This window comes from Panthera onca, chromosome D1 (genome assembly GCF_046562875.1).
Source record: "Panthera onca isolate mPanOnc1 chromosome D1, mPanOnc1 haplotype 2, whole genome shotgun sequence".
In the NCBI taxonomy this organism is placed as follows: Eukaryota; Metazoa; Chordata; class Mammalia; order Carnivora; family Felidae; genus Panthera; species Panthera onca.
Genome location: NC_138348.1, coordinates 13,839,407 through 13,864,029, shown reverse-complemented (window position 1 = coordinate 13,864,029; position 24,623 = coordinate 13,839,407). Strand labels below are relative to the sequence as shown.

At 35.9% G+C, this 24,623-nt stretch overlaps 2 protein-coding genes and 1 pseudogene across 2 annotated transcripts; all 3 read left to right on the top strand.

Annotated features, from left to right (window-relative positions):
- The first annotated feature begins 1,619 nt into the window (after nucleotides 1-1,619).
- On the top strand, nucleotides 1,620-2,567 carry LOC132662529 (olfactory receptor 8J3-like). Its single transcript, XM_060607986.1, has one exon. It carries the CDS (start codon nucleotides 1,620-1,622, stop codon nucleotides 2,565-2,567), a length of 948 nt encoding a protein of 315 aa, XP_060463969.1.
- Nucleotides 2,568-13,089: 10,522 nt separating this feature from the next.
- Nucleotides 13,090-14,040, top strand: LOC132662530 (olfactory receptor 8U9). The gene has a single exon (XM_060607987.3). The coding sequence runs from the start codon at nucleotides 13,090-13,092 to the stop codon at nucleotides 14,038-14,040; it is 951 nt and encodes a 316-aa protein (XP_060463970.1).
- A 5,016-nt stretch (nucleotides 14,041-19,056) lies between these two features.
- On the top strand, nucleotides 19,057-20,004 carry LOC132662531 (olfactory receptor 5AL1-like; annotated as a pseudogene).
- The last annotated feature ends 4,619 nt before the right edge of the window (nucleotides 20,005-24,623 follow it).

Here is a 24,623-nt window from a genome sequence, read left to right as displayed (position 1 = left end):
GGTTGACATACAAAAAGCTTATCCATGTTTGATGGGTACAATTTGATGAGTCTGAAGTTACATCAGTGAACCCATCACCACAACATATCATAACCATATCCATCATGTCCAAACATTTCCTCCTACTCACTTTTATTATTATTATTATTATTATTATTATTACTATTACTATTAATTTTGTGTGTTTATGTGCAAGAATACTTAAACTTCTGGTAAATGGTGGATGTTATGTTATATGATGATATAGTCTTGATTCTCTAGAATGTAACACAAGATGGTACTTTTTTGAACAGGTGCCCACCACTGGAACTATCAGTCGTAATTGGGAAGGGATTCTAATTGGCTCAGTTAGGAACAGATGACCATTCTCGAAACAAGCAACTCTAGGAAAATATTCAGTCATATTATAATAGCATGCTGATCCGTTGGGAAATATATGCAATGAAATTATCATAGAGGTTTTATAATGTAAGGATGTTTATTACCATTGCAGTAGTGAAATATGTCAAAAGTAGGAAAATATGTCAAGATAAAGTTCAACTAAAAACAAAGGCCAGATATATTATGTTTTTAAAATAATGTTATAATATTCTATAAATTAAAAATACTGATTAAAAATAACCATGATGGAACTTTATAACTTGTGAGGAAGAAGGAAAAGTTATGAGAAAAAAAAGGAAAAAGAAATAGTATCCAATAAAGCATAATGGGTTGTTTTACAAAGATTTGTAATTTTTACAGGTCTTATTTTCTGAAAGCTGGAGAGAAAATAAGTCATCTAAAAAATAAAAGACATATTTCCAGGGCACCTGGGTGGCTTAGTCAGTAAAGCACCCAACTCTTGATTTTGGCTCAGGTCGTGATCTCACAGTTTTTGAGTACAGCTCTGCATTGGGCTCTGGAAGGACAGAGTGGAACCTGCTTGGGAGTCTCTCTCTCCCTCTCCCTTTGTCCTTCCCCTGCTTGTGTATGCTCTCTCTCTGTGTTTATCAAATAAATAAATAAATAAACGTAAGAAAAAGACATATTTCCAAGTATTTTTGTCTGGGTTAATAAAATGGAAAATGAGAAAAAACAGTTAACATATATGGATGGTAGAAATTGCAAATTCAATGTCCATCAGCTAGAAGTTATAGAAAGATAGGATAAAGAAAATGGGGCAGGATAGTGACTAGAATCATCCAATCTTACAATAAAGCAACAAGTCCCAGATTAAGAAATCACAAGGAGAAATTGGATTTTTTGAAGGCGTACAATTCCTCAAGGCTTTTCACACTCAAGAGACATATAAGATAGAAATCATGGCTTCAAATAACTGGCAAGCTAATAAGATATTCAAAACTTAATAAGAATGTGAGGAAGGAAATCCTCCAATAATGAATGAAGCTGGGTCATCTATTTAATTTGCTGCACTTGCTTTTTCTCTCTTCCAAACGACTGTAGTTTACTAGTCCTAGCACCTTGATTTCAATAACTGAGTTAGATTCATACATCATTCCAGGAAATCTCACCTAAGGAATTGCCCTTACTGCCTAATGAAAGTCCTAAAAAATAAATCTTTAGAGTTTGTAACCATTTCTCCTTTTCTTCTCCAAACAGATGAGTTTCCAAACCCTTACATGGCTCCAGGGAACCTCACCCTGGTGACTGAGTTCATTCTCATGGGAGTCTCAGACCGCCCAGAGCTCCAGATTCCACTCTTCTTTGTTTTCCTGGTGATCTATGGGTTGACCATGGCAGGGAACCTGGGCATCATCACCCTCACCAGTGTTGACTCTCAGCTTCAAACCCCCATGTACTTCTTCCTGCGCCATTTGGCTATCATCAATCTTGGCGATTCTACTGTCATTGCCCCTAAAATGCTGATCAATTTTTTAGTACAAAAGAAAACCACCTCATACTATGAATGCGCCACCCAACTGGGAGGGTTCTTATTTTTCATTGTAGCCGAGGTGCTCACGTTAGCTGTGATGGCTTATGACCGCTATGTGGCCATTTGTAACCCCCTGCTTTACATGGTGGTGGTATCTCCACAGATCTGCCTTCTGCTGGTATCCCTCACATACCTCTATGGCTTTTCCACAGGTATTGTGGTTTCATATTGTATATTTTCTCTGTCTTATTGCTCTTCCAATGTAATCAATCATTTCTTCTGTGATATTGTCCCACTGTTAACATTGTCCTGCTCTGATACTTACCTTCCAGAGACAATAGTATTTATATCTGCAGCTACAAATTTGGTCTTATCCTTGATAATAGTTGTAGTATCTTATTTCAACATTGTTTTGTCCATTCTAAGGATGCGTTCATCAGAAGGAAGGAAAAAAGCCTTTTCCACATGTGCTTCACATATGATGGCTGTCACTGTGTTCTATGGGACCCTTCTCTTCATGTATTTGCAGCCTCAAACTAACTACTCATTGGATACCGATAAAATTGCTTCCGTGTTTTATACACTGGTGATCCCCATGTTGAATCCCATGATCTACAGCCTGCGGAATAAGGATGTGAAGGCTGCCTTACAGAGATATCTAACAATTTCATGCTATTCTTTAAAATCAGTGTAATTTTAGAGCTCTATAGGTAAATGATGAGATGGTTAAAATAGGTTACCATATGTCGGAGAAAGCAAACAGGTGGCTGACATAGGTTTACAATTAATCCCAGGAATTAAAAGGAGCTAGGATTTGGGAAGCATTGAATTAAAAACTAAACTCAAGTTCTTGGAAATGTGAGGTTGTTACAGAAACAAACATTGCTCACTAACTTCATACCCAATTTTAAAAGAAATATTTTGGGGCACCTGAGTGGCTCAGTCAGTTGGGCGACCGACTTATGCTCCAGTCATGATCTCACAGTTTGTGAGTTCAAGCCCCGAGTCAGTCTCTGTGATGACAGCTCAGAGCCTGGGGCCCGCTTCGGATTCTGTGTCTCCCCCTCCCCTGCTCACGCTCTGTGTCTCTCTGTCTCTCAATAATCAATAAATGTTAAAAGAAAAATTTTAAAGAAATATTTCCAGGAATTGGGAGAGACATAGGTTTAAAAAAAGTAAATAAACTTGAACAAAGTAATAAAATACAGCTGAGAGAAGTAAATTGATCCTTCTTATCCTTTGGTTTCTGTTTTTTGCTTTGTGCCTGGGTACGTTGGGGTATAGTGGATCACTGCATTTTGAAGAACTATAATCCAGATAGTTAAAATCCTCTTCAAAGCCAAGTGAATAAAATTGAACTGAAAAATACATTTAAAATAAAACTCCTTACTATTGTCTGATTGAAAAAAACATATAATACTGATGAATTTACATTCTGAACACTAAATCTGATTGACATTATTTTATTTTATTTTTAATTAAAATTTTTTTAATTTTTAATTTTTTTAATGTTTATTTATTTTTGAAAGAGAGAGACAGAGCTTGAGCCGGGGAGGGATAAAGAGAGAGGGAGACACAGAATCTGAAGCAGGCTCCAGGCTCTGAGCTGTCAGCACAGAACCCAACACGGGGCTCGAACTCCTCAGCTGTGAGATCATGACCTGAGCTGAAGTCGGACACTTAACCAACTGACCCCCCCCCCCCCGCGCTCCTGATTGAAATTATTTTAATGAAATTAATATAATTTATATAACTTTCCAGTGAAAGACCCAGAGGACAGTCATTGATATTTTCGTGTTGATTCATAAATTTACTGGAGGATTTTCTTTTTTCCCTACTCTCTCAGTCTTCTTTATTGTGTATAATATATGTCCTGTACTTGATATCATTAGACATTCCAGGGATCATGTTTGTGAGAATTCCTTGTATCGTTAGAGGGAAATTTTTGTTGTTGTAATAGACTTTTTTGCTGTTTTTTGAGAGTTTTTGATCAGTGAGTATACACCAATCTCTACTGTACAATTTTGAATAGAGGTAACCAGATTGTATTATGGACCTATTAAACCAGCATCACCAGAAAAAGGTCAATAAATCCATATTTTAATCAGTTCTATGGCTGATTTCCACACTTACCCTTAGGAATGAGTCTTGACAAATAGTCAAAGAACTAAACTGGAAGAGATATGGGCATCTGTCATTTCATTGCATTTTGCTTTATTGCACCTCACAGACATTCTTGTTTTTAAAAATGTTTGTGGCAACCCTGTCTCGAGCAAGTCTAGCAGCATGATTTTTCCAAAAGCATTTGCTTACTTTGTGTCTCTGGCACATTTTGGTAATTCTTGTGATATTCCAAACGTTTGTTATGGTAATCTGTGGCCAGTGGTTATGAATTACTGAAAGTTCCATTGATGGTTAGCATATTTTAGCAATAAAGTTTTTTAAATTATGTACATTGTTTTTTAGACATACTGTTATTGCACACTTAATAGACTATAGTATAGTGTAAACGTAATTTTTATATGCCTTAGGAAAACAAAAAAATTCATTGGATTTGCTTTATTGTGATACTTTATTTATAACAGTGGTGTGCAACCTAACCTTCAAAATCTTTGAGGTATGCCTGTATATGGAAAATCATGTTAACCTGCTCTGGGTATGTTCACTTTACTTATAAATGAATTCCAGTGTTGAATATCTTCTTCAAGTATAGGCACTAAATATTTAGGCATAAGAATTATGATATAAGAAAAGAAATGCAATCCTGCAAAACAAAATTAGACTCATAGACATGAAAGAATTGTAATTGAGGTATCCTTAGATTACCTGCCCCCCAAATCCTTTTTAAACTCTTCCCTACTAATTTCCTTCCTAATTAAGTTAAATTCTTTCGAAACTACCCAATTTGGGGAGAAGAAATATGAGGCATCCCAGAGAAATGTTGGTTTTTTTTTTTTTAAGTTTATTTATTTTGAGAGAGACAGAGACAGAGAGGGAGTGGGGTAGGGGGAGAGAGAGGCAGAGAGAGAATCCCAAGCCAAGGTTAAGAGTCAGATGCTTAATCAATTGAGACACGCAGGCTCCCCGAAAATGTTTTATCAGTTATACTAACATCGTGACAAAGCCTTTAGTGGATACTTTGCATTATCCCTTGTTTCCTTTAATTTGTTGTAAAATTATTGATGAATGGTCCTAGTTTTAGAATGGACAGCTAGAGCAGACGCTTTAGTAAGCAAGGAGACCACAAAGTCCTTTGGAATCTTCTTATTACCCTGAACTTAGGTATGGGAGTGTATAGATCCACTAAATAATAGGAAAGAATAAAATTATGTAGTCTTTAATTTATTTTTTTTAGTTTATTTATTTATTTTGAGAGCGAGAGATAGAACATGAGCAGGGGAGAGGCAGAGAGAGAGAGAGAGAGAATCCCAAGCAGTCTCTGCACTGTCATCATAGAGCCCGACACGTGGCTTCAACTCTTGAACCATGAGATCATGACCTGAGCCGAAATCAAGAGTCAGATGCTTAACCGACTGAGCCACCCAGGCATCCCATGTAGAGTCTTTTAGTATGCACCCACTGTTGATGTTAAAATATTATTGATCTAGTCTAATGTTACAAGATGGAAATCCTTAATTTACTACACTTGTCTGATCAGCCAAGTTCTGTTCACTGAGCATGGTTTTATTATACATTTATTCGCAGACACTATGCCTTATAAATCTTGTTTGTGATGAGACATGAGTGAGGAAATGGATGCTTAGGAGGAGCTAAGCCATGAAATACTTATGGATACTGACAGTGATTGCTACCAGTCTGAATAGGAAGGTATGGATTGACATTAAGCAGGACCATCGGGTAAATATACATGCAGGATTCATGGGATAAAGTTTCTGGACTCCCATATAAAATGTAGGTATGGTTTTCCATGACCGTTTATAAAATGTCTTCTATCCGTTGTATTTTATTTAATTGTTTTACCTGATACAATATTTTAAGATTAAAAAAAAGAATTGAGGAATCGAATGTAATTTCTGAACTCTTTACATATTTCTTTTTATTTTTTAATGTTTATTTATTTTTGAGAGACAGAGAGAGACAGCGCATGAATGGGGGAGGAGCAGAGAGAGAGGGAGACGCAGAATCCAAAGCAGGCTCCAGGGTCTGAGCTATCAGTACAGAGCCAGATACGGGGTTCGAACTCAGGAACCATGAGGTCATGACCTGAGCTGTAGTCAGACACTTAACCGAGGTGCCCCATACTCTTTAAATATTTCTGATTCAGAGGTGCCTGGGTGGCTCAGTCAGTTAAGTGTCCGGCTTTGGTTCGGGTCATGATCTCATGGTTCCCGAGTTCGAGCCCTGCATCCGGCTCTGTGCTGACAGCTCAGAGCCTGGAGCATTCTTCGGATTCTGTGTCTCCCCATCTCTCGGCCCTTTCCCTGCTCATACTCTGTCTCTCTCTCTCTCTCTCAAAAATAAATAAACATTTAAAAAATAAACAAATATTTCTGATTCATTAGTAAGAGTGTCCTTTTAATTACATTCAGCATTGAATGCCTTGTTCAGAATCACTGCTCCTCAGGATTTTGTTAGTTTGTTTTTAAGTGTTGTACTGTACATAATGGACAAGCATCTCAATACCAAACCTCAAGTCGCGGCGTTTTATAACAAGACACAAGTAGAGATGGGATATTTAGCCAATTGTACCAGATGTGTTCCCCAAACAGGGACGAGGAAGAAAAAGGCAGTATACATTCAAAGTATTATTTAATATCTGGAACATGTAGTTCAAGCATATACAATTTCCTATCTTGATCTTTCCCTAGCTTGATCATCATTTACACAATGTAAGCAGCATGTGATTTTTAAGCCTTTGCTATATTTTCTCCTTCACAGTGTCTTTTTAATACATCATGGAAAAGAAATGTAAGACTCCATCCCCTTCTTCATTATATCGCAGCCCAGTGTTATAGTTAACTTTTTGCTCAAAGGATAGGAGAAAATTTTAAATTCATAGCCAGTATATAAAATTCACATATCCACACTTCATTCCCCATGCACCATTGGCAACATATTTCTTATTCACCATCTAGGTCAAAGTGACTAGGGTGGAAACTAATGCCCAGAGCTTTTACCAAATGCCCTGTGCATACAGTATTAAGGGGGAGGCCCTTAAAGGAAATAGATACTCATCTCATAGGAAGTTATGAGAGTTTTAAAAATGTAATTCACACTTGCCCTTTAAAGCAAATCTCAAAGATTGCCACTAATCATCTACTACCACAAAAATTATGTTTAAAAATTAACTAATCATAATATTTTAAGAGTTAGGAGAACCTTAGAGCAATAATACTATACTAATGGCAGAGATATAGATATGCAGTTCTTTACAAACAGGGAATCACATCAATAAACCTTCAAAGCTTTCTCGAGGTATCAATTGAACAGGGACTGTAATTTTTCTAATAATCTTGCTTGCATCATGCTGTGAGGCAAGATCTTTTGGGACAGAGACACTAATAAATGCGTGCAGTCACCTGCTATTCAGACCCATTGTGTGAAGAAAGAGGAGCACCTTCTACCTGGGTAGATAAGAAGAATATATTTCAAAATGGTGGGCTTTGACTTATTGACTTATTAACAATCCTGTAGCAGCTCAAGATAAGAATTTTAAAAAATAAATAGAGTAGAGGGTGCCTGGGTGGCTCAGTCGGTTAAGCATCTGACCTCAGCTCAGGTCATGATTTCACGGTCTGTGAATTCATGCCCCACATTGGGCTCTGTGCTGACGACAGCTGGGAGCCCGGAGCCTGCTCGGATTCTGTGTCTCCCTCTCTCTCTCTCTGCCCCTCCCCCACTCATGCTCTGTCTCTCTCAAATAAATAAATGTGAAAATTTTTTTTAATTAAATAGAGTATAACATGATGGACAAGTGCATTTTTAAAATAAAAGTAAACTGTTTTCTCTGATTTTGCATTAGATTTATTTATATTTATATTTATATTTACATTTACATTTACATTTATATTTATATTTATATTTATATTTATATTTATATTTATATTTATATGTGTTTCTTTTTGGATTTAAATATATATTTATTTATACATATTTTTATTTTTAGATTATATATTTTATATGTATTTTATTTCATATATATAATTTCTTTTCAGATTAAAGAAAATAAAAATTTCAGTTCAGAATCTCTGAAGAAATTTGGAAAAATCAGGCCCGTGATCTATCAGATTATAATCTATGCCAAAACTGTGTCTCTGCATTTATTATAGCTAGAGAATTCACTCAGGATTAGTGGGGAGTAAATTGGACAAAGGTCACCAGTGTGTCTTTAGAAATATTTTCCAAAGCAATGACTGCAACATAAGAATAAGAGGAAGAAATATTCAAATATAATTATTATGATATTAATCTCAAAATAGTTAACCGAATGTTACTATTTATTTCTTTATTATCTAACATGGAGAAGAGACTGCACTAGGAAATGACAAAAAACCATCATGGCTCTCAATTTTAAAATGTCTAACTAACATCTAGAAAGGGAAGATGTATGGATACAGATGGTCGTTATACACGTGGCGAGAACTATAAATGAATTATGTGTCAAGTGATTCTAGAAAAAAAATATGAAATATGTTAACATGGGAAGTAGCTCTTCACAGAATAGATGACGTTTCAACAGGCATTAAGGATAAAAGAATGTTCCTTTCCTCATCCATTTTTCTTGTAAAGAAGAGTACAGTAAACCCTTGGATTGCAAGTAACTTGTTCTGTGAGTGTTCCACAAGATGAGCAAACATTTATAATAATTTAATTTGATAAATGAGTGATGTCTTGCAATGCAAGCAGTACGTGATGCTGAAAGTAACATGATCACGAATAAGCCAAAGGATCTTCGATCTCTCTCTCTCTCTCTCTTTCACTGCGGGATTGTGGGTGATCATCTCCCATGCTTGGATGCTCAGTCTCAGGCTCTGGTGTCTGGAAGAAATTAGTGATTTTTCAGAACGTTGGATGGAGCTCACAACTGGCGCTAGTGTATTTATATTATATATATATATATATATATATATATATATATATATATATAATAGTGTATTTATATTTGTCACTTCTAAGCACCTATGGACAGTCCTTTGCTTTTCCATACAAGACTAAACTTGGGAATGTTTTGCTTCATTCTAGATCATTGGATAAGTTCTTTGTTAAAGTTGCAGGAAAATAAAAAGATTCCATTGAGCCAATAGATAACAGTGGTTCCGTTAGTTATAGTGAAAGTTGTCCCAGACAATAACGCTCCTGTCATTCATCTCCCTCACATCAACCAAGAAGGTTTTCAAAGGTAAATGCAGGTTAATTGTATTTGTCTTTATATTTTTTATTTTCTTTATTATTCTGTATTATATGACAGTATTGTAATTCATTTTTATATGAATATTTTGGAGTTTTACAACGAATCACCTGAGTTTCCATTATTTCTTACAGGGAAATTCACTTTGATAAACAAGTGCTTTAAATTACAGGCCTATTTCTGGAATGAATTATGCTTGCAAACCAAGGTTTTACTGCACGGGAAATGGCAAGAACAAAGTAGAGAAGCAAGGAAGGGCATGCTGTTATTGACAAGTGGAGACCAGTTTGATTAACTGGACCAATGGATGTCCACTGCTGGTAGAGAGAATTGAATGGAATTGAGATTATAAAAATATTAAGGGATGAGATTATAAAAGTTTACATATACTTTTAAATATAATTCATGCTTTACTTTTAATACAAAGTAAAATGGTTTGTCTGTACAAATGTCAGAATTTTGTGTGTTGTAGTGAAGCAAAACAATTGAGAAGAAAAGAGACCAGAAAAATAAAGGAAATTGAGGTAAAGCTTTCTTTCCAGTCTAGTCTACTGCCTATTCTTTGGCTGCTCTGTTTTCAGACAGTAGTGCTTGGAAATGAATGGCTCTCAATATATATTATTGAAAGAGTGAATGAGTTAATTGAGATAGGCTCCTAAGGGAGTAGCAGTTGGACATAACCAAGAAAAGGGTGGAATGTGCACAGTCTTGCTTATTGATCAGGATGGGAGGTGTTACTTAGATCTGTTTACAGGTAAGTTGCTCATCTACTCAGAATAGTGAGATTGGTGATGGTGTGTGTTATGCTAGCGTGTAGCTTTTGGAACTGTGTTGTAACTACTAGTAAGTAGATCATGATTCCATTTTTAGAATCTTAACCGTAATATTTCAATTAATTAAAACAGATTCTTTGTTTAAAATATTTTTGTAGTTATATATTTTTCTATTTTTTTTTTAATTTACATCCAAATTAGTTAGCATATAGTGCAGCAATGATTTCAGGAGTATATTCGTTAATGTCCCTTACCCATTTAGCCCATCCCCCCCTCCCACAACCCCTCCAGTAACCCTCTGTTTGTTCTCCATATTTAAGAGTCTCTTATGTTTTGTCCTCCTCCCTGTTTTTACATTATTTTTGCTTCCCTTCCCTTATGTTCATGTGTTCTGTGTCTTAAAGTACTCATATGAGTGTAGTCGTATGATATTTGTCTTTCTCTGACTGACTAATTTCACTTAGCATAATACCCTCTAGTTCCATCCACATAGTTGCAAATGGCAAGATTTCATTCTTTTTGATTGCCGAGTGATACTCCATTGTATATATATACCACATCTTCTTTATCCATTCATCCATCAATAGACATTTGGGCTCTTTCCATACTTTGGTTATTATTGATAGTGCTGCAATAAACATTGGGTGCATGTGCCCCTTCGAAACAGCACACCTGTATCTTGTGGATAAATGCCTAATAGTGCAATTGCGGGGTCATAGGGTAGTTCTATTTTTAGTTTTTTGAGGAACCTCCATCCTGTTTTCCAGAGTGGCTGCACCAGCTTGCATTCCCACCAGCAATTCAAAAGAGATCCTCTTTCTCCACATCCTCACCAACATCTATTGTTGCCTGAGTTGTTAATGTTAGCCATTCTGACAGGTGTGAGGTGGTATCCCATTGTGGTTTTGATTTGTATTTCCCTGATGATGAGTGATGCGGAGCATTTTCTCACGTGTCAGTTGGCCATCTGGATGTCTTCTTTGGTGAAGTGTCTATTCATGTCTTTTGCCCATTTCTTCACCAGATTCTTTGTTTTTCGGGTGTTGAGTTTGAGAAGTTCTTTATAGATTTTGGGTATTAACTCTTCATCTGATATGTAGAACAGTTTCTATTCGAACACAAAAGAACATGCAAGGTAAGTGCATGCCGGGTAATGAGAGTATCATTCTGGATATATTTATTAATTTCATTGCCATCATGTAATAACTATTTATTTCTGTGGTTTGTGACACAAAAAAGTTGAGTCTGAAAGCTAATAGTCTACAGAAAGATCTTTTATGAGCAGACCAATAAATAAAAATTTTATTTTATTGCCTCCCCCCCCTCTTTTTAGAGTGTGGGGGGGGAGAGGGGCAGAGGAAGAGAGAGAGAGAGAATGAATCTTAAGCACTGAGCATGGAGCCCAACTCAGAGCTCAATCCACAATGCTGGGATCATGACCTGAGCCAAAATCAAGAGTTGGAAACTCAATCAACTGAGCCTCCAGGCACCCCATTATTTTCCCTTTCTCGTTCCTTTCTCCTTTTAAAAAAACATTTTACTTAGATTGACTTTCATTTTTAATATGAAAATTAGATATCTGTAATAGATGGGTTGCTAATTCTTATTTATCTCAATTTCCATCTTGCTGTAATTAGACATTAAAACCCCATGAATATTAATGTTTTAGAAAGGAATATACAATTTATTTATGATAAAATTAAAGTAAATAAGTATTTCTTAAAAGTTTTTACTTACCACACAGTGTTTCCCAATAAGCATACTGATTGAAACAAACAAAAAATAACTAAAATGCGTTTTTGGATAAGTTGAATAATAGTTGTAAGAGCTACAAAAGAGCTATTAGTAAACTCTGGACAAGATTTGAAGAAACATAAGTTTTTATTAGATTTGTATATTTATTCCCTGTTTAATTTCCAGAGTGTATAAAGCAGTTTGTATGAGTTTATCTAAGAAAGATTTGTTTTCATTTCTCAGGTATAAACATGAGACAGAGATATAGAAGGAGAGAGAAAGAGGGAGACAGGGAGAGTGAGAGACAGTCAGAGAGAGAGGGAGAGAAAGAGGGAGAAGAAAAGGAGAAGAGAGATGACATTTAATATTAACAGTATGAACACAGTTCTATAATTCTTATGCTTTCCTAAAATAGATTTCCATAAATTATATTTGGATGTTCAATAGTTCAATTAGGAAAGTCACTCAAAATGAATAAGAAAAATAAATATCCAACCTAAAGTAAGAAAATGAGGATGAATATAAAAGCACAATTTAAATTGATATTTCCTTAATAAGAGGTAAAAAGAATTGAAAGAAACATAAATTGACTTATAAAGAGACATACATTTTCAAATCTCTTGGAAAGCAAATATCAGTTTATTTTCATTCTTAATATATTGTAAAATTCGTGAGGGTTCATTCCCTTGGATCATGTAGGTTCATGTTTCAGAGATAATGATGTGTGGGCAGTATGATAGAAAGCAAAATTTGAAAATGATGAGATATGGTCTCCTGAGTTAAAAACATATGAGTGTGAAACCAAACTACCTGTACTCAGACCAGTCATCTGCTTTTGTTTCAGGTGTTACTATTTCAGTTTCCTCTTCCTCGTGTGTAAAGTGGGCATTACAATATGGTTTTTACATAAAGGTCTAGCAAGATCAAATGAGACCAATAAACATCTTATTGTACCCTCTCTACCCATTTTTAGTATTTGAATTGTTAATATAACTATGAAGATTATTCTGCAACCTAGAAGGGACTTTAAGTGACAAATTATTAAAGTAAGATAAAAAATACAAACTAGTTTTCTGTCAGCTTTGGGACAACAATGTGGACTATTCCATGGGTCCCATCTTTCTATAGACAATGGATTTGAGAGAAGTGAAATATGCCTTTCCCGCATATATTTCTTTCTGTTCTCCATCTCATTCCCAGAATCACAATATGCTAACAATCACTATTTTGGCAACTAAACCTCTTCACAAGACAGTAAAGTATAAAATTACTACTCATAGGAGCAGCAACTTGAATTTAACTCTTTTCTCTGCTTTCCTATGCAGAAGCCTTGGAAAGATATGGCTCAGATAAATTGCACCCACGTAAAGGATTTTATTCTCATGGGCCTCACAGATCGAAAGGAATTAAAGACGCCCTTCTTTGTGGTTTTCTTATCTATCTACCTCTTCACAGTAGTTGGTAACCTCGGCTTGATCCTAGTCATTAGAACAGACTCAAGACTCAATACACCGATGTACTTCTTTCTTAGCAACCTGGCGTTTGTTGACTTTTGCTACTCTTCTGCCATTACACCCAAAATGCTTGGGAATTTCTTGTACAAACAAAATGTTATCTCCTTCAATGCATGTGCTGCTCAATTAGGCTGTTTCCTGGCCTTCATGACCGCTGAATGCTTGCTACTGGCTTCCATGGCCTATGACAGATACGTGGCCATTTGTAACCCTCTCCTCTACCTGGTTGTCATGTCCCCAGGAATCTGCATTCAGCTTGTGGTTGTTCCCTACAGCTATAGCTTCCTGGTTGCATTATTTCATACTATCCTCACCTTTCGCCTCTCCTATTGCCACTCCAATGTCATCAATCATTTCTATTGTGATGACATGCCTCTCCTCAGGCTAACCTGCTCAGACACTCACTCCAAACAGCTATGGATCTTTGTCTGTGCTGGGATCATGTTCATTTCTTCCCTTCTGGTCGTCTTTGTCTCCTACACGTACATTATTTCTGCCATCCTGAGGATGCGCTCAGCTGAGGGCAGGCGCAAGGCTTTCTCCACATGTGGCTCTCACATGCTGGCGGTCACCATATTCTATGGGACCCTTATCTTTATGTACTTACAGCCAAGCTCAAACCATTCCCTAGACACGGATAAGATGGCCTCAGTCTTCTATACAGTGATCATTCCTATGTTGAACCCTTTGATCTACAGCCTTAGGAACAAGGAGGTGAAAGATGCTCTGAAGAAAGTCATTGTCAATAGAAACCAGGCTTTGTGTTCATTAAATTAAGGAAGTAACTTGAGTAAATCTAAACAGGCTTTTCTTCGTGGTCTGCTCTTTAAAAACTATCAGAATGTCTGTTTTTAATATGCAACTTCTGCATATGTGTTCACTGTAGAATGAAATTTTCAAAATATTTTCACTTAAAATGAGATTTTAGATGTGAAAACAACTGTAAGAATTTATAGCCATTCTCATTTTTTAATGGAAAATGTATTAAGACTAATTAATTTTTGGTCCATAGTGAAGTACTGATTTTCTCAATTCTCAAATAAATGAAAAAGCCTCTAATTATCTACATAACTAGTTGCAGGAAGAACATGGACAAAAGTTCAGACTTTTCACCTCTCGGAAATTCCCAGTTCAGAAATCTCTGGCTACATTACCAGTATCCCACATAAAAAGCAAAGATACATGGTATAAATATTCTTTTTCTGACTTGCTAATTTCTTAGAAAAAATATGACATTATAAAGCTGTTCCATATTATAATTTAGCATACTGCATTTATTAAAAAGAATAGTACTACATCCTAACTTTACTTTGTGACTGATTTAACACAACTTTCTACTGACCTGTAAACCTGGCTTGGTCCTAAAAGACTCTTTTTGTAAAGAGCAGTAAACTGCTTTTTTTTAAGCCTATGAGAGCTCACTATATTTTTTCCAATTATCTAAATTAAAAAATAATAATAATTAGGCAGTTCAGGGATAGCATCCCAAGGGCATCATCCATTCCATATAAATATACTTAAAATAATGGAAACATCATAAACATTTGGCCAGTAGCAAGGATCATATGATTCATAGTGGGCAAACCTTCAGTAAGTTGATCCTTATTAATCAAGGTATAGCTTAAAACAAAAGGAACCCATTGGACAATGTAGCCTGTGTGTGGGCTTTCACTAGCTTATCAATTAAATGAGGACAATGATACTCATTTTGGAGTCTTCTTAAGGATTAAACAACATGGAAAGGGTAACCGTCAATAATGGGTACTTGTATATCTTCCTTCTATGAACCTAAAGACCTGAGTTCTAGTTCCAGCTGTACTGATGAATTTGAGGGGGCAATATATAGATAAGGATTACCACACACAACTGATAACTGTGATGTAGATACATAGATATAGATACAGATGTATAGATTATATAATATCTATATACAGATATTACATATAATATACAATAGATATAGATATAGATATGCATGCATCTGTTTCAAATAAATGCGACAATAATTTTATAATGTTTAATGACATAGAGAATGATTTTTAGTTTGCCACTCATGCATATCATTTAATAATTTTTTTCAGTCTAGGGGTCATAGAAATGCTTAATGACAAAAAACTAGGATGTTATTAAGAGCTAGAGAGAGAAGATCATATTTAAACTTGCCTTAGGTCAGGGTTCACTTTTGATCTTACTATACATTTTGATGGATCATAGAGATACAGGGCTACTCTGATCCAAGGTTCTCAAAAGTTTCTTCCTTATCTTTTCATGAAACACATTCATCTACTATTTGAACATTTCAGTGGCTCCCTGTTTTTGTTTTTTTTTTTTTTGTTTTTTTTTACAAAACTCCTGCAGCAGATTGTGAGTCCATATTCTATATACCAAAAGCCTATCATTAACATCTTTGACTTCACAATCTCCTGCCTTGGCAAGCTGGTGGGTTCACTGTGCCACCACTGTGCTATTAAAAAGCATGGATTGAGGGAGCTAACTAGCTCAGTCAGTAGAGCATGTGACTCTTAATCTCATGGTCGTGAGTTCGGATCCCCATGTTGGGTGTAGAGTATACTAAAACAGAACCAAACAAAAAACAAAACAAAACAAAACAAACATGGATTCTTTGTAGTCTACAAGCCCGAATGTGAATAGTGGGTCTAACATTTGCTGAATGAAAAGATCTTAGACAATTTAGTATGCTTACATATGCCTCAGTTTCCTCAGCAGTTAAGAAGATGAAAAAAGTATTGATGAATCAATCTATTACCATAGGATTTTAAAAGGCAAAGGATAAAAAAAAATTCAGAATGAAAACCTTTTTTAAACTGACAATATTTAGATCTCCTACTCTTCATTTTAAAATGTTAAACATTCAGAAAACTATATAAAGTGAAATTTAAGAACTTCAGATTAAAAGTGAAGATTTGTCATATAATTTTAATACGAGGAAAAATATGATTTTCACTTAGAATTTGATTATTTTGTAAATTAGTTTTGTCCTCTTTGAGGAGAAGTGTTTTTAATTTGTTAACAAATTATTCCACAGTGGCAACATATTATAATGAAATATTTTCCCAAAAAATGTGGGATTATGAAGGTATTTATAGTGGTAAATGATTAGAAACACTTCACACATCCAAATGGGCACCAGATAAACACAAATTACAAGAATAACTAATATGAAAAAATAAGTTGTCAGTCCTTAGAAACATGGAATGCATGGTAAAACGGAAACGTACATTTGAAATTGAAATCAAGTTTAATGAAGGAGTGTATAGTGCGCAATGTAAAGGATGGTCAAAATGAATAGGAAGGAAAAAAAGGCCACAATACCATCTCACAGATATAACTACTGTTAACATTGCGATATCTATGGTTTGCATGGTTTTCCTCCGTGTGTGAAGGATCTGTAGGTCATAATGTGATGTGTGTCTACAGAAATCACTATGACTATATAACCTGTTTAGCCCGCTGCCCTTTTTTAACATCCTGGATTGTGAACATTTGTCAATATCACAGGGGGCGCCTGAGTGGCTCAGTCCGTTGAACGTCTGACTTCAGCTCAGGTCCTGATCTCACTCACAGTCGGTGGGTTTGAGCCCCGCATCGGGCTCTGTGCTGACAGCTCAGAGCCTGGATCCTGTTTTGGATTCTGTGTCTCCCTCTCTCTGCCCCTCCCACACTGACCCTCTGTCTCTCAAAAATGAATAAATGTTAAAAAAATTAAAAAAAAATAACAAATCCAGGCTTGTTTCAACTTTTGAATGGCTACCTAATATTTTACTGAGATGTGCAGTAACTATCAGAGTATTGACAACTTTAATGTTTTGGGAAGTAAAAATGAAACCATTCATATACTTGCATACTTTTATTATTCCACTAATTGCCTAGCACTAAAACCATTGTATCAATCAACGGCAGGACTAATGTAAACAATTTTGATGCTTACTATTACACTACCTTCTAGAAAGATGAACACAAATTTCACCTCCCTTGGTTGTGCAAGGCTATATTTGTTTGCTCACATCTTTACCAACTGCGGATAGTATCATCTTTTAATTTGGTCAACCAAACGAACAATTTATTGCTGGCTGATTCTTTCATATTTGGTAAAATGAACTTTTTCTCTTTGAAATTAATATAAGCATATGAGTGTAAGTGACACTTATAGATAGAAATGCATTATGAAAAGAGACTCATCATTGATTTGAGTATTTCTTTAGCATATGGTATAATATGCATGTGTTTTATTAAATGATATTTTCTATGATTTTGCTTATAATACCAACTTATTTTTGTATAACTACCACTCTCTCTTAACAGCTTGCAAAAGCTGTAATCTGAATTTATTTCCCAACTCCAGGTTCCGTGACTTTAACTTTGTAGCCTGAAGTCAGCAATAGTCGGAATATTTATACCGCAGAAATCAGAAAAACAACAGATGCTATAAATCAATACTTTTTGAACGCCAGTTGACAAACATTCACTGGTCTGGCAGAGTCCCACTCTATTTTACATTCCATAGCTTATAACACAGTTTACTATTTGTAGGGATAAATAAGTCTTCATTACACTTTAAAGAAATGTCCAGGGGCACCTGAGCGGCTCTGTTGGTTAAGCATATGACCAATTTTAGCTCAGGTCACGGATCTCATGGTTTGTGAGCTCGAGCCCCACAGTTGGGCTTTACATTGGAGGTACAGAGCCTACTTGGGATTCTTTTTCTCTCTCTTTCTCTGTGTGTCTGTGTGTGTGTGTGTGTGTGTGTGTCCCCTGCTCACACTCTATCAAAGGAAGAAAGAAAGAAAGAAAGAAAGAAAGAAAGAAAGAAAGAAAGACAGAAAGAAAGAAAGAGAGAAAGAAAGAAAGAAAGAAAGAAAGAAAGGAAGGAAGGAAGGAAGGAAGAAAGAAAGGAAGAAAGAAAACGAAAGAAAGGAAGAAAGAAAGAAAACTCCAGACTGTTCTTATAGCTTTATTTAGTAGATTTATGGGTTACCCACCATGCATTACATATCTGAATTAACTTGTAAGGCTTTTCTCCTTTCCCAAATACCATTCAACTAATAAATATGTGAAACTATGAATTTATTGAGCTCAAACGTAAACAACAGGAACATATAGGGCCAACACTGTGCGAAGTTAAATATTAAATTAAACACTAGGTTTTAAATTTATTATTTAAAATGAAATCTTAAAAACTATATTTTCACATTTATTGAAAGTTACATTTTTTATTATAGCATCATTTTCATTATATTTATAACAGAAGACTTTTCCACAATCATAATAAATATCTATTTCCACTGAACTGGTACAGATACAATATCATGTACTTTATAAGTAATATTTTTACCCCTTCCTTTGTTGCATTGGCTAGTACACTAAGAATAATGTCTAGTCAGATTTATAATTGTTTTCTCAGTGGAGTTGAAATGTTTAGTATTTAATCTTAATATATTACTCTGAAATGTGCCCCCATTTCTTTTATCGTTGATAAAACGATATGCCTATAATACTGGGTTTTCATTGTATATGAGATTCCACATTTTAATTCAAGACATTCGTCTTCAACAATTCCCTACATCACTAAACATGTTAGAATTTCTGCCTGGAGCAAATCTGTTGAAGTTAAAAACAGGTGGTATTGAAACCTGAGAATGGCCCACAGGACCAGTGAGGATTATCTTTCCAATCCGGTCACCATAAAATAAGTATGAGTTAAGTTCTTAATGCAAGAAGTGGAAGATTATCCAGCATGAATGCTCCACAGATAAGAATATGAAATGCTTCTACAAGTATTCCATGGCTGAAAGCAATAATTCGGAAGTGACTGAATTCATCCTCTTGGGACTCACACAAAGTCCAGAGCTTCAAGCCCTTCTTTTCGGGATCTTGCTAGTGATCTACTTAATTAGTGTCATAGGTAATCTTGGGTTAATTATGCTAATTTATATCCGTTCTCAGCTTCACACACCCATGTATTCTTTTCTCAGCAATCTAGCTTTTGTTGCTTTTTGCTACACCTCCTCTGTCACCCCTAACACCCTGGTGAACTTCCTCCAAGAAATTAAGAGAATATCCTTACCTGCTTGTGCCACTCAGTTGTGTTGCTTTATCATGTTTGTGGTCTGTGAAGTGTATATGCTCTCAATCATGGCGTATGATAGGTATGTAGCCATTTCTAAACCTTTACTCTATACCATTATCATGAACAGAAGGGTCTGTATTCAAATGGTGGTCAGTACACAATTGTATGGCTTTTCTGTGGGACTCCTACAGACAATTCTAACATTCTACTTACCTTTCTGTAATTCAAACATAATAAATCACTTCTACTATGATGATGTTCCCTGGTTGGTCTGGCCTGCCGTAAAACCCATTATAAAGATATCAAAGAACTGATATTGTTCACACTTGCTGGTTTCAATACCCTTTTCTCTCTCTTTATCGTCCTCATCTCCTGCATATTCATTCTGTTTGCCATTCTGAGGATTAATTCAGCTGAAGGCGGACAAAAGGCATTTTCTACTTTTGCCTCCCACCTGACTTCATCACCATATTTTATGGTCTTCATGTATATGCAGCCAAAACAAGCCATTCTCTGGATACTGACAAAATAGCTTCTGTTTTCTATATTGTGGTAATCCCCATGATGAATCCTTTAATATATAGCCTGAGGAACCAGGAAGTCAAAATGCTTTGAAGAGAATTATAGAAAAGGTTTGCTTTACTATAAAATAAAAGACCTATGGTCTAACTGAAAGCCCTCAGAGTCGGGATGCAAAACAAAAACAAAAACAAAAGAAACAACGTTAAAAAAAACAGTTCTTGGGTGTTCTGCATTAGCATACTATTAGTAACATGCTTTCCTATCGATACAGAGTGTACGGTAATTTTCTGATTTTATTTTCTATTATTATGAAAATTATGACTCCTGAAATTATTTAAAGATAAGAAAATAAAATAAATTCAATTGCAAATAGTGGGTTAAATTTTGTTCCATAGATCATTGAAAATAAATTTCTTTTCCATAGAGGAATTTTTCCATAGAGGAACACTCCAACTCATGGCATTGGTAAAAACCGCATCTATTTCAGATCACTAAAGCAATTAAAGTTATTAACATTGCCTAAAAAATACACACGCACACACACACGTACGTGCACATGCATGCACACACACACACACACACACACACACATGTACATGCACATGCATGCACACACACACGTACTCCCAGTAAGATGAATCTGAAAAAAATTGTTGGTTCTGATGACCTTACAGGGACAATGACATCAATGCTGGTGGAACACCTAACAAAGAGACTAAAAGAGAGGGGAGGACTGGGCAGCTAAGTCAGTTAAGTCTGACTTCAGCTAAGATCATGATCTCACCATTCCTGAGTTCGATCCCTGAGTCAGGCTCTGTGCTGACAACTTAGAGCCTGGAGCCTGCTTCAGATTCTGTATCTCCCTCTCTCTCTGCCCCCCCCCCCACTCACTCTGTCTCTCAAAAATAAAATAAAAGCATAAAAAATAATTTAAAAAAGACTAAAAGAGCAAACTCAAATTTTTGCAAATGAGACAAGTCCTTCAGAGCAGAATAAGGTCTGTGGTTTAAATAGTAATGCTGTGCCAATGTTAACTTGCCTATTTTTATAATAGGACTGTCGTCATTTAAGAATACCCCTGCTTTTAGTAAATATAGACAGATAAGTAAATATGAAAATGAAGCATTACGTCTTCAACTGGTTATTAAACAGTTAAGAATAAAAAGTGTGGTAAAATGTTAACATTTGGGGAAATCTGGGTCAAGCATGTACAGGAATTCTTCGTAAAATGTAAGCATCTTTTCTGTAATTCTGAAATTATGTCAAAATAAAAAGTTAAAATGAAAATAAGACCTCAGAATTTATTATTTAATTTTAGTCTTTAGTTGATTGGTATCTTTTAACACATTTCTCATTTTGGTGTTTCAGTTTCAGATTCTTTGTAAATCTTATAAAACTCTCACTTTGTGCCAATAATACAAACACTTTGATGGAAGTTTATTCATTTTAAGAGTGGGAAGAGAAAACTTTATTAATGACCTTCTGATTTGGAGACCTCTGTATTCTGGCCAAGAGAAAAATTACGCATTAAAGTTACACACAGCTGCCACTTTTAGTCAGTCGGCAACAGGCCATTGCAAAATTTTGTCACATGCAGTACGTCGAGGAAGACAAGCAAATTTCATGCTCGTGAATTTATTTCATGCTTCATTTTTTATAAAGTAAACTTCTTGCTCAGAAGCCATGTTGCTCAGAATATTTTAACAGTGAAGACAACACTCCCCTAACTTGCCTGTTTTATCAGAAGCATGGCGAGCAGGAAAGGGAAATCCCTAATCACAATAAGGGTCCATTCTGGTGATGACACACTGTTGTTTCTTCTATGTTTGAAGTGGCTAATAGAACAAGTTTGCCGCTAGAAGCCTGGCTGGCTCCTCTGTGGACATTGTCAAACTGGACACAGAGTTTATTCTCTACTATTGACAGGTTGGGCACCGAGTGGTGCATGTACAGGAATCAGCCAAAGAGATTACAGGGTCTTTTACTGAGCCAAAGAATGACCACCATCCATCCTGCCACGGCTACCTTATTTAAGAGCGCATCGCATCAGGATGCAAGGGGCTCAGTATAACAATGGACTACATGCTCAGTATTATGTTTACAGTTGCTTGACTATGAAGCAGCTTCTCTGGTAAAAGTAACTTAAGTGACTATTCCATGAACATATATACCTCCCCGCATCGGTACATTCAGAAAAATCTCTCCCCATATTGCTTATCTAGAACTACTTGTGTGAAGTTTTTATTTTCTTACTTCCAAATCCCTGATCCTCAAGCCAAACTGTTAGCCCCTACTCATGAAGTACAGTCATACTTCTGGATATCCCTTCTGTGGGGAAAGTCAACAACCAAGTGCATTGCTTGGAATTAAGTTCTTACAGGGTGTTTCGCTTCTCCAGTGTCTTATATGGCTACCCTTGAATAGAGCTATAGAACTGTCAAAGAATGTCAAGGGTGTGAAATTTTGTCCCACTTCTAGCCAACAAGTTAGTCTTCTATAGTTCACAGATTCTGGCACAAGACCCAAGACACCAAAGTGACAGAGGACTTTATTACTCATGACTCAGCAAGCTCCATGAGTTCCATGTTTGTATCTGTTACCCTTGTCCCCCAAAGTCTCAAGCGGATGTTGTAGAGAAGCCCAGGTTGATGGTGGACACGAAGCAAGATTATGTCACCGCCGAGAAACCCTGAACTCAGGGTTTTGTATAGTGTTGTGTAATGTAAAGAAGCCTGCTTAAAATATTCCCCGAAGGGAGAAATTATCTTTAATAAGTTGCACAGTAAAACAAAACTTTCCTCCCCTCAAAGAAAGACATCATTTCTATTTTCCAAAGTTATTTCATACATAAACATGCTTACACAATATTCTGGAATGAAGGGTGTCTGCTTAATAGAGAGTCAGAAAGAGAGGCACCTGGGTGACTCAGTCGGTTAAGCGTCCAACTTTGGCTCAGGTCATGATCTCATGCTTCATGAGTTCAAGTCCTGTATCAGGCTCTATGCTGACAGCTCAGAGCCTGGATGCTTTGGATTCTGTCTCCCTCTCTCTCTGCCCTCCCCCGCTTACAGTCCATCTTTCTCTCTCAAAAATAAATAAACATTAAAAAGTAAAAATAAATAAAAGACAGAAACATAAGAAACGCATGAAGAATTGTCTGTCTACATCCACCCTTCATTTCTATGTGGGCTTGGCTTCTGGACAATTTACCCAAGAATATGCCGTTTCATAGCCAATCTGACAGGGGTTGAAACCAAATATGTTCAAATTTCCCAATACAGTTTAATTAAGGTAACTCTCAACAGGACTCCAAGAAACAGGATAAGGTCAACCTGTGGTATTAGTCGCAACCAGACTTAACAGAATCCCAGACACAGGCAGGTGAACGAACCCCATAAATCACGGTATTTTGAGAAAAGTAGGTGCCTTTCTCCTGACGCTTCTGCAATGACTTGTCCCCTTATCCCAACACATTAATTCAGGTACAGCAGGATGTATTAGCAATTGCATGGACTCCATTTTTACCCATTTGGATAAAGCCTAAGACAAATTTATCAGCAATCGCTATTTGCTTCCACTATTTACGGCCACAAAGAAGAATGTCTTGAATTTACCAGCAGGCGGTCTAATTTACCATTTAAACAGCTAGGCCATCGCCAATAGCCCAAGAACCAAACACATAACATATATACCAAGGTTCTTCAAGGGAAGTATTATCCAGAATTAGTATCTTGAGCTCTGCTTACTGAGTACAGTAACCTCATCTGTTTTCTGTTCTGCTTAGGTGCTGCTGAGGCTCAACGGCCACCGCAGCCCTGTGGACACAACCGGTTTTCAACTAAAGCACATTTAGTTAGAGAGGTTCATCAGTTTCCGTGGAGTGACTACAACAAAGTATCAACTGACCTATGATTGGTGTGCCTTTGGTCTCCTAGAGACTAGAGAGGAAGATGAACATTCTTTTAAATTAATCTTTGCAGTTGTACTGAAATATCAATCATAACCACAATTTGAGACACTAATCTCAGAAGGAAGGTTTCAATGTGACTAATTGGGAAATTCATTTTTGTCTGATGGCTTTCAAAAGCTGCTACTAAATAGAAGACCATGAACTGAATGTTTATTTTTAAAAAAAAAATCATAATTTTACTCTGAAACCAATGTGACACAAATTAAAGCAGAGATAGCAATTAATCAAACTGTTTTCCCAAAAGAGATAATTAAAATGTTCTTCTACCCTAGATTCTTTCATTAACTAATAACCTAGAAAGTGATCTACCATTTCAAGGGAAATAACTTTGTCCCTAAACCCTAAATATAAAATAATTGTCTGCTCTGGAATATATATAATTATATTGTTTTTCAATGTTTGCTAAAAATAATTTAATACCCAAAAAAAGCTTCCTGGGGGACCACACACACATAATAGAAAGTTATCTCATAATATCCAGGTAATTTTAAATTTTACTGGCTTCACAAAGATTTCTTTCGGGTGCACTAGACTGGACTACTTGAGGGTTTGCGGTTGAACTGAATGGCGGTGTATTAAATATTGAAAAATATCAGATCATAGGAAAAATATGTTCTATCTTAATGAGAAAGCCTTTGGACTTATATATCTATAGCTTTTATTCACTTAATCATCGAACAGAGAGTTACTGATCATCTTCTTTGTATTAGATACTATAAAAGGTAGGTGATTCGCTTGGGCACAAAATACAAATATTAGTGCTTAACAATATCAGTTTCA

Excerpts from the sequence above, each read along its gene's own strand:
- LOC132662529 (XM_060607986.1), top strand. The coding sequence starts at position 1,620 with ATGGCTCCAGGGAACCTCACCCTGGTGACTGAGTTCATTCTCATGGGA.
- LOC132662530 (XM_060607987.3), top strand. The coding sequence starts at position 13,090 with ATGGCTCAGATAAATTGCACCCACGTAAAGGATTTTATTCTCATGGGC.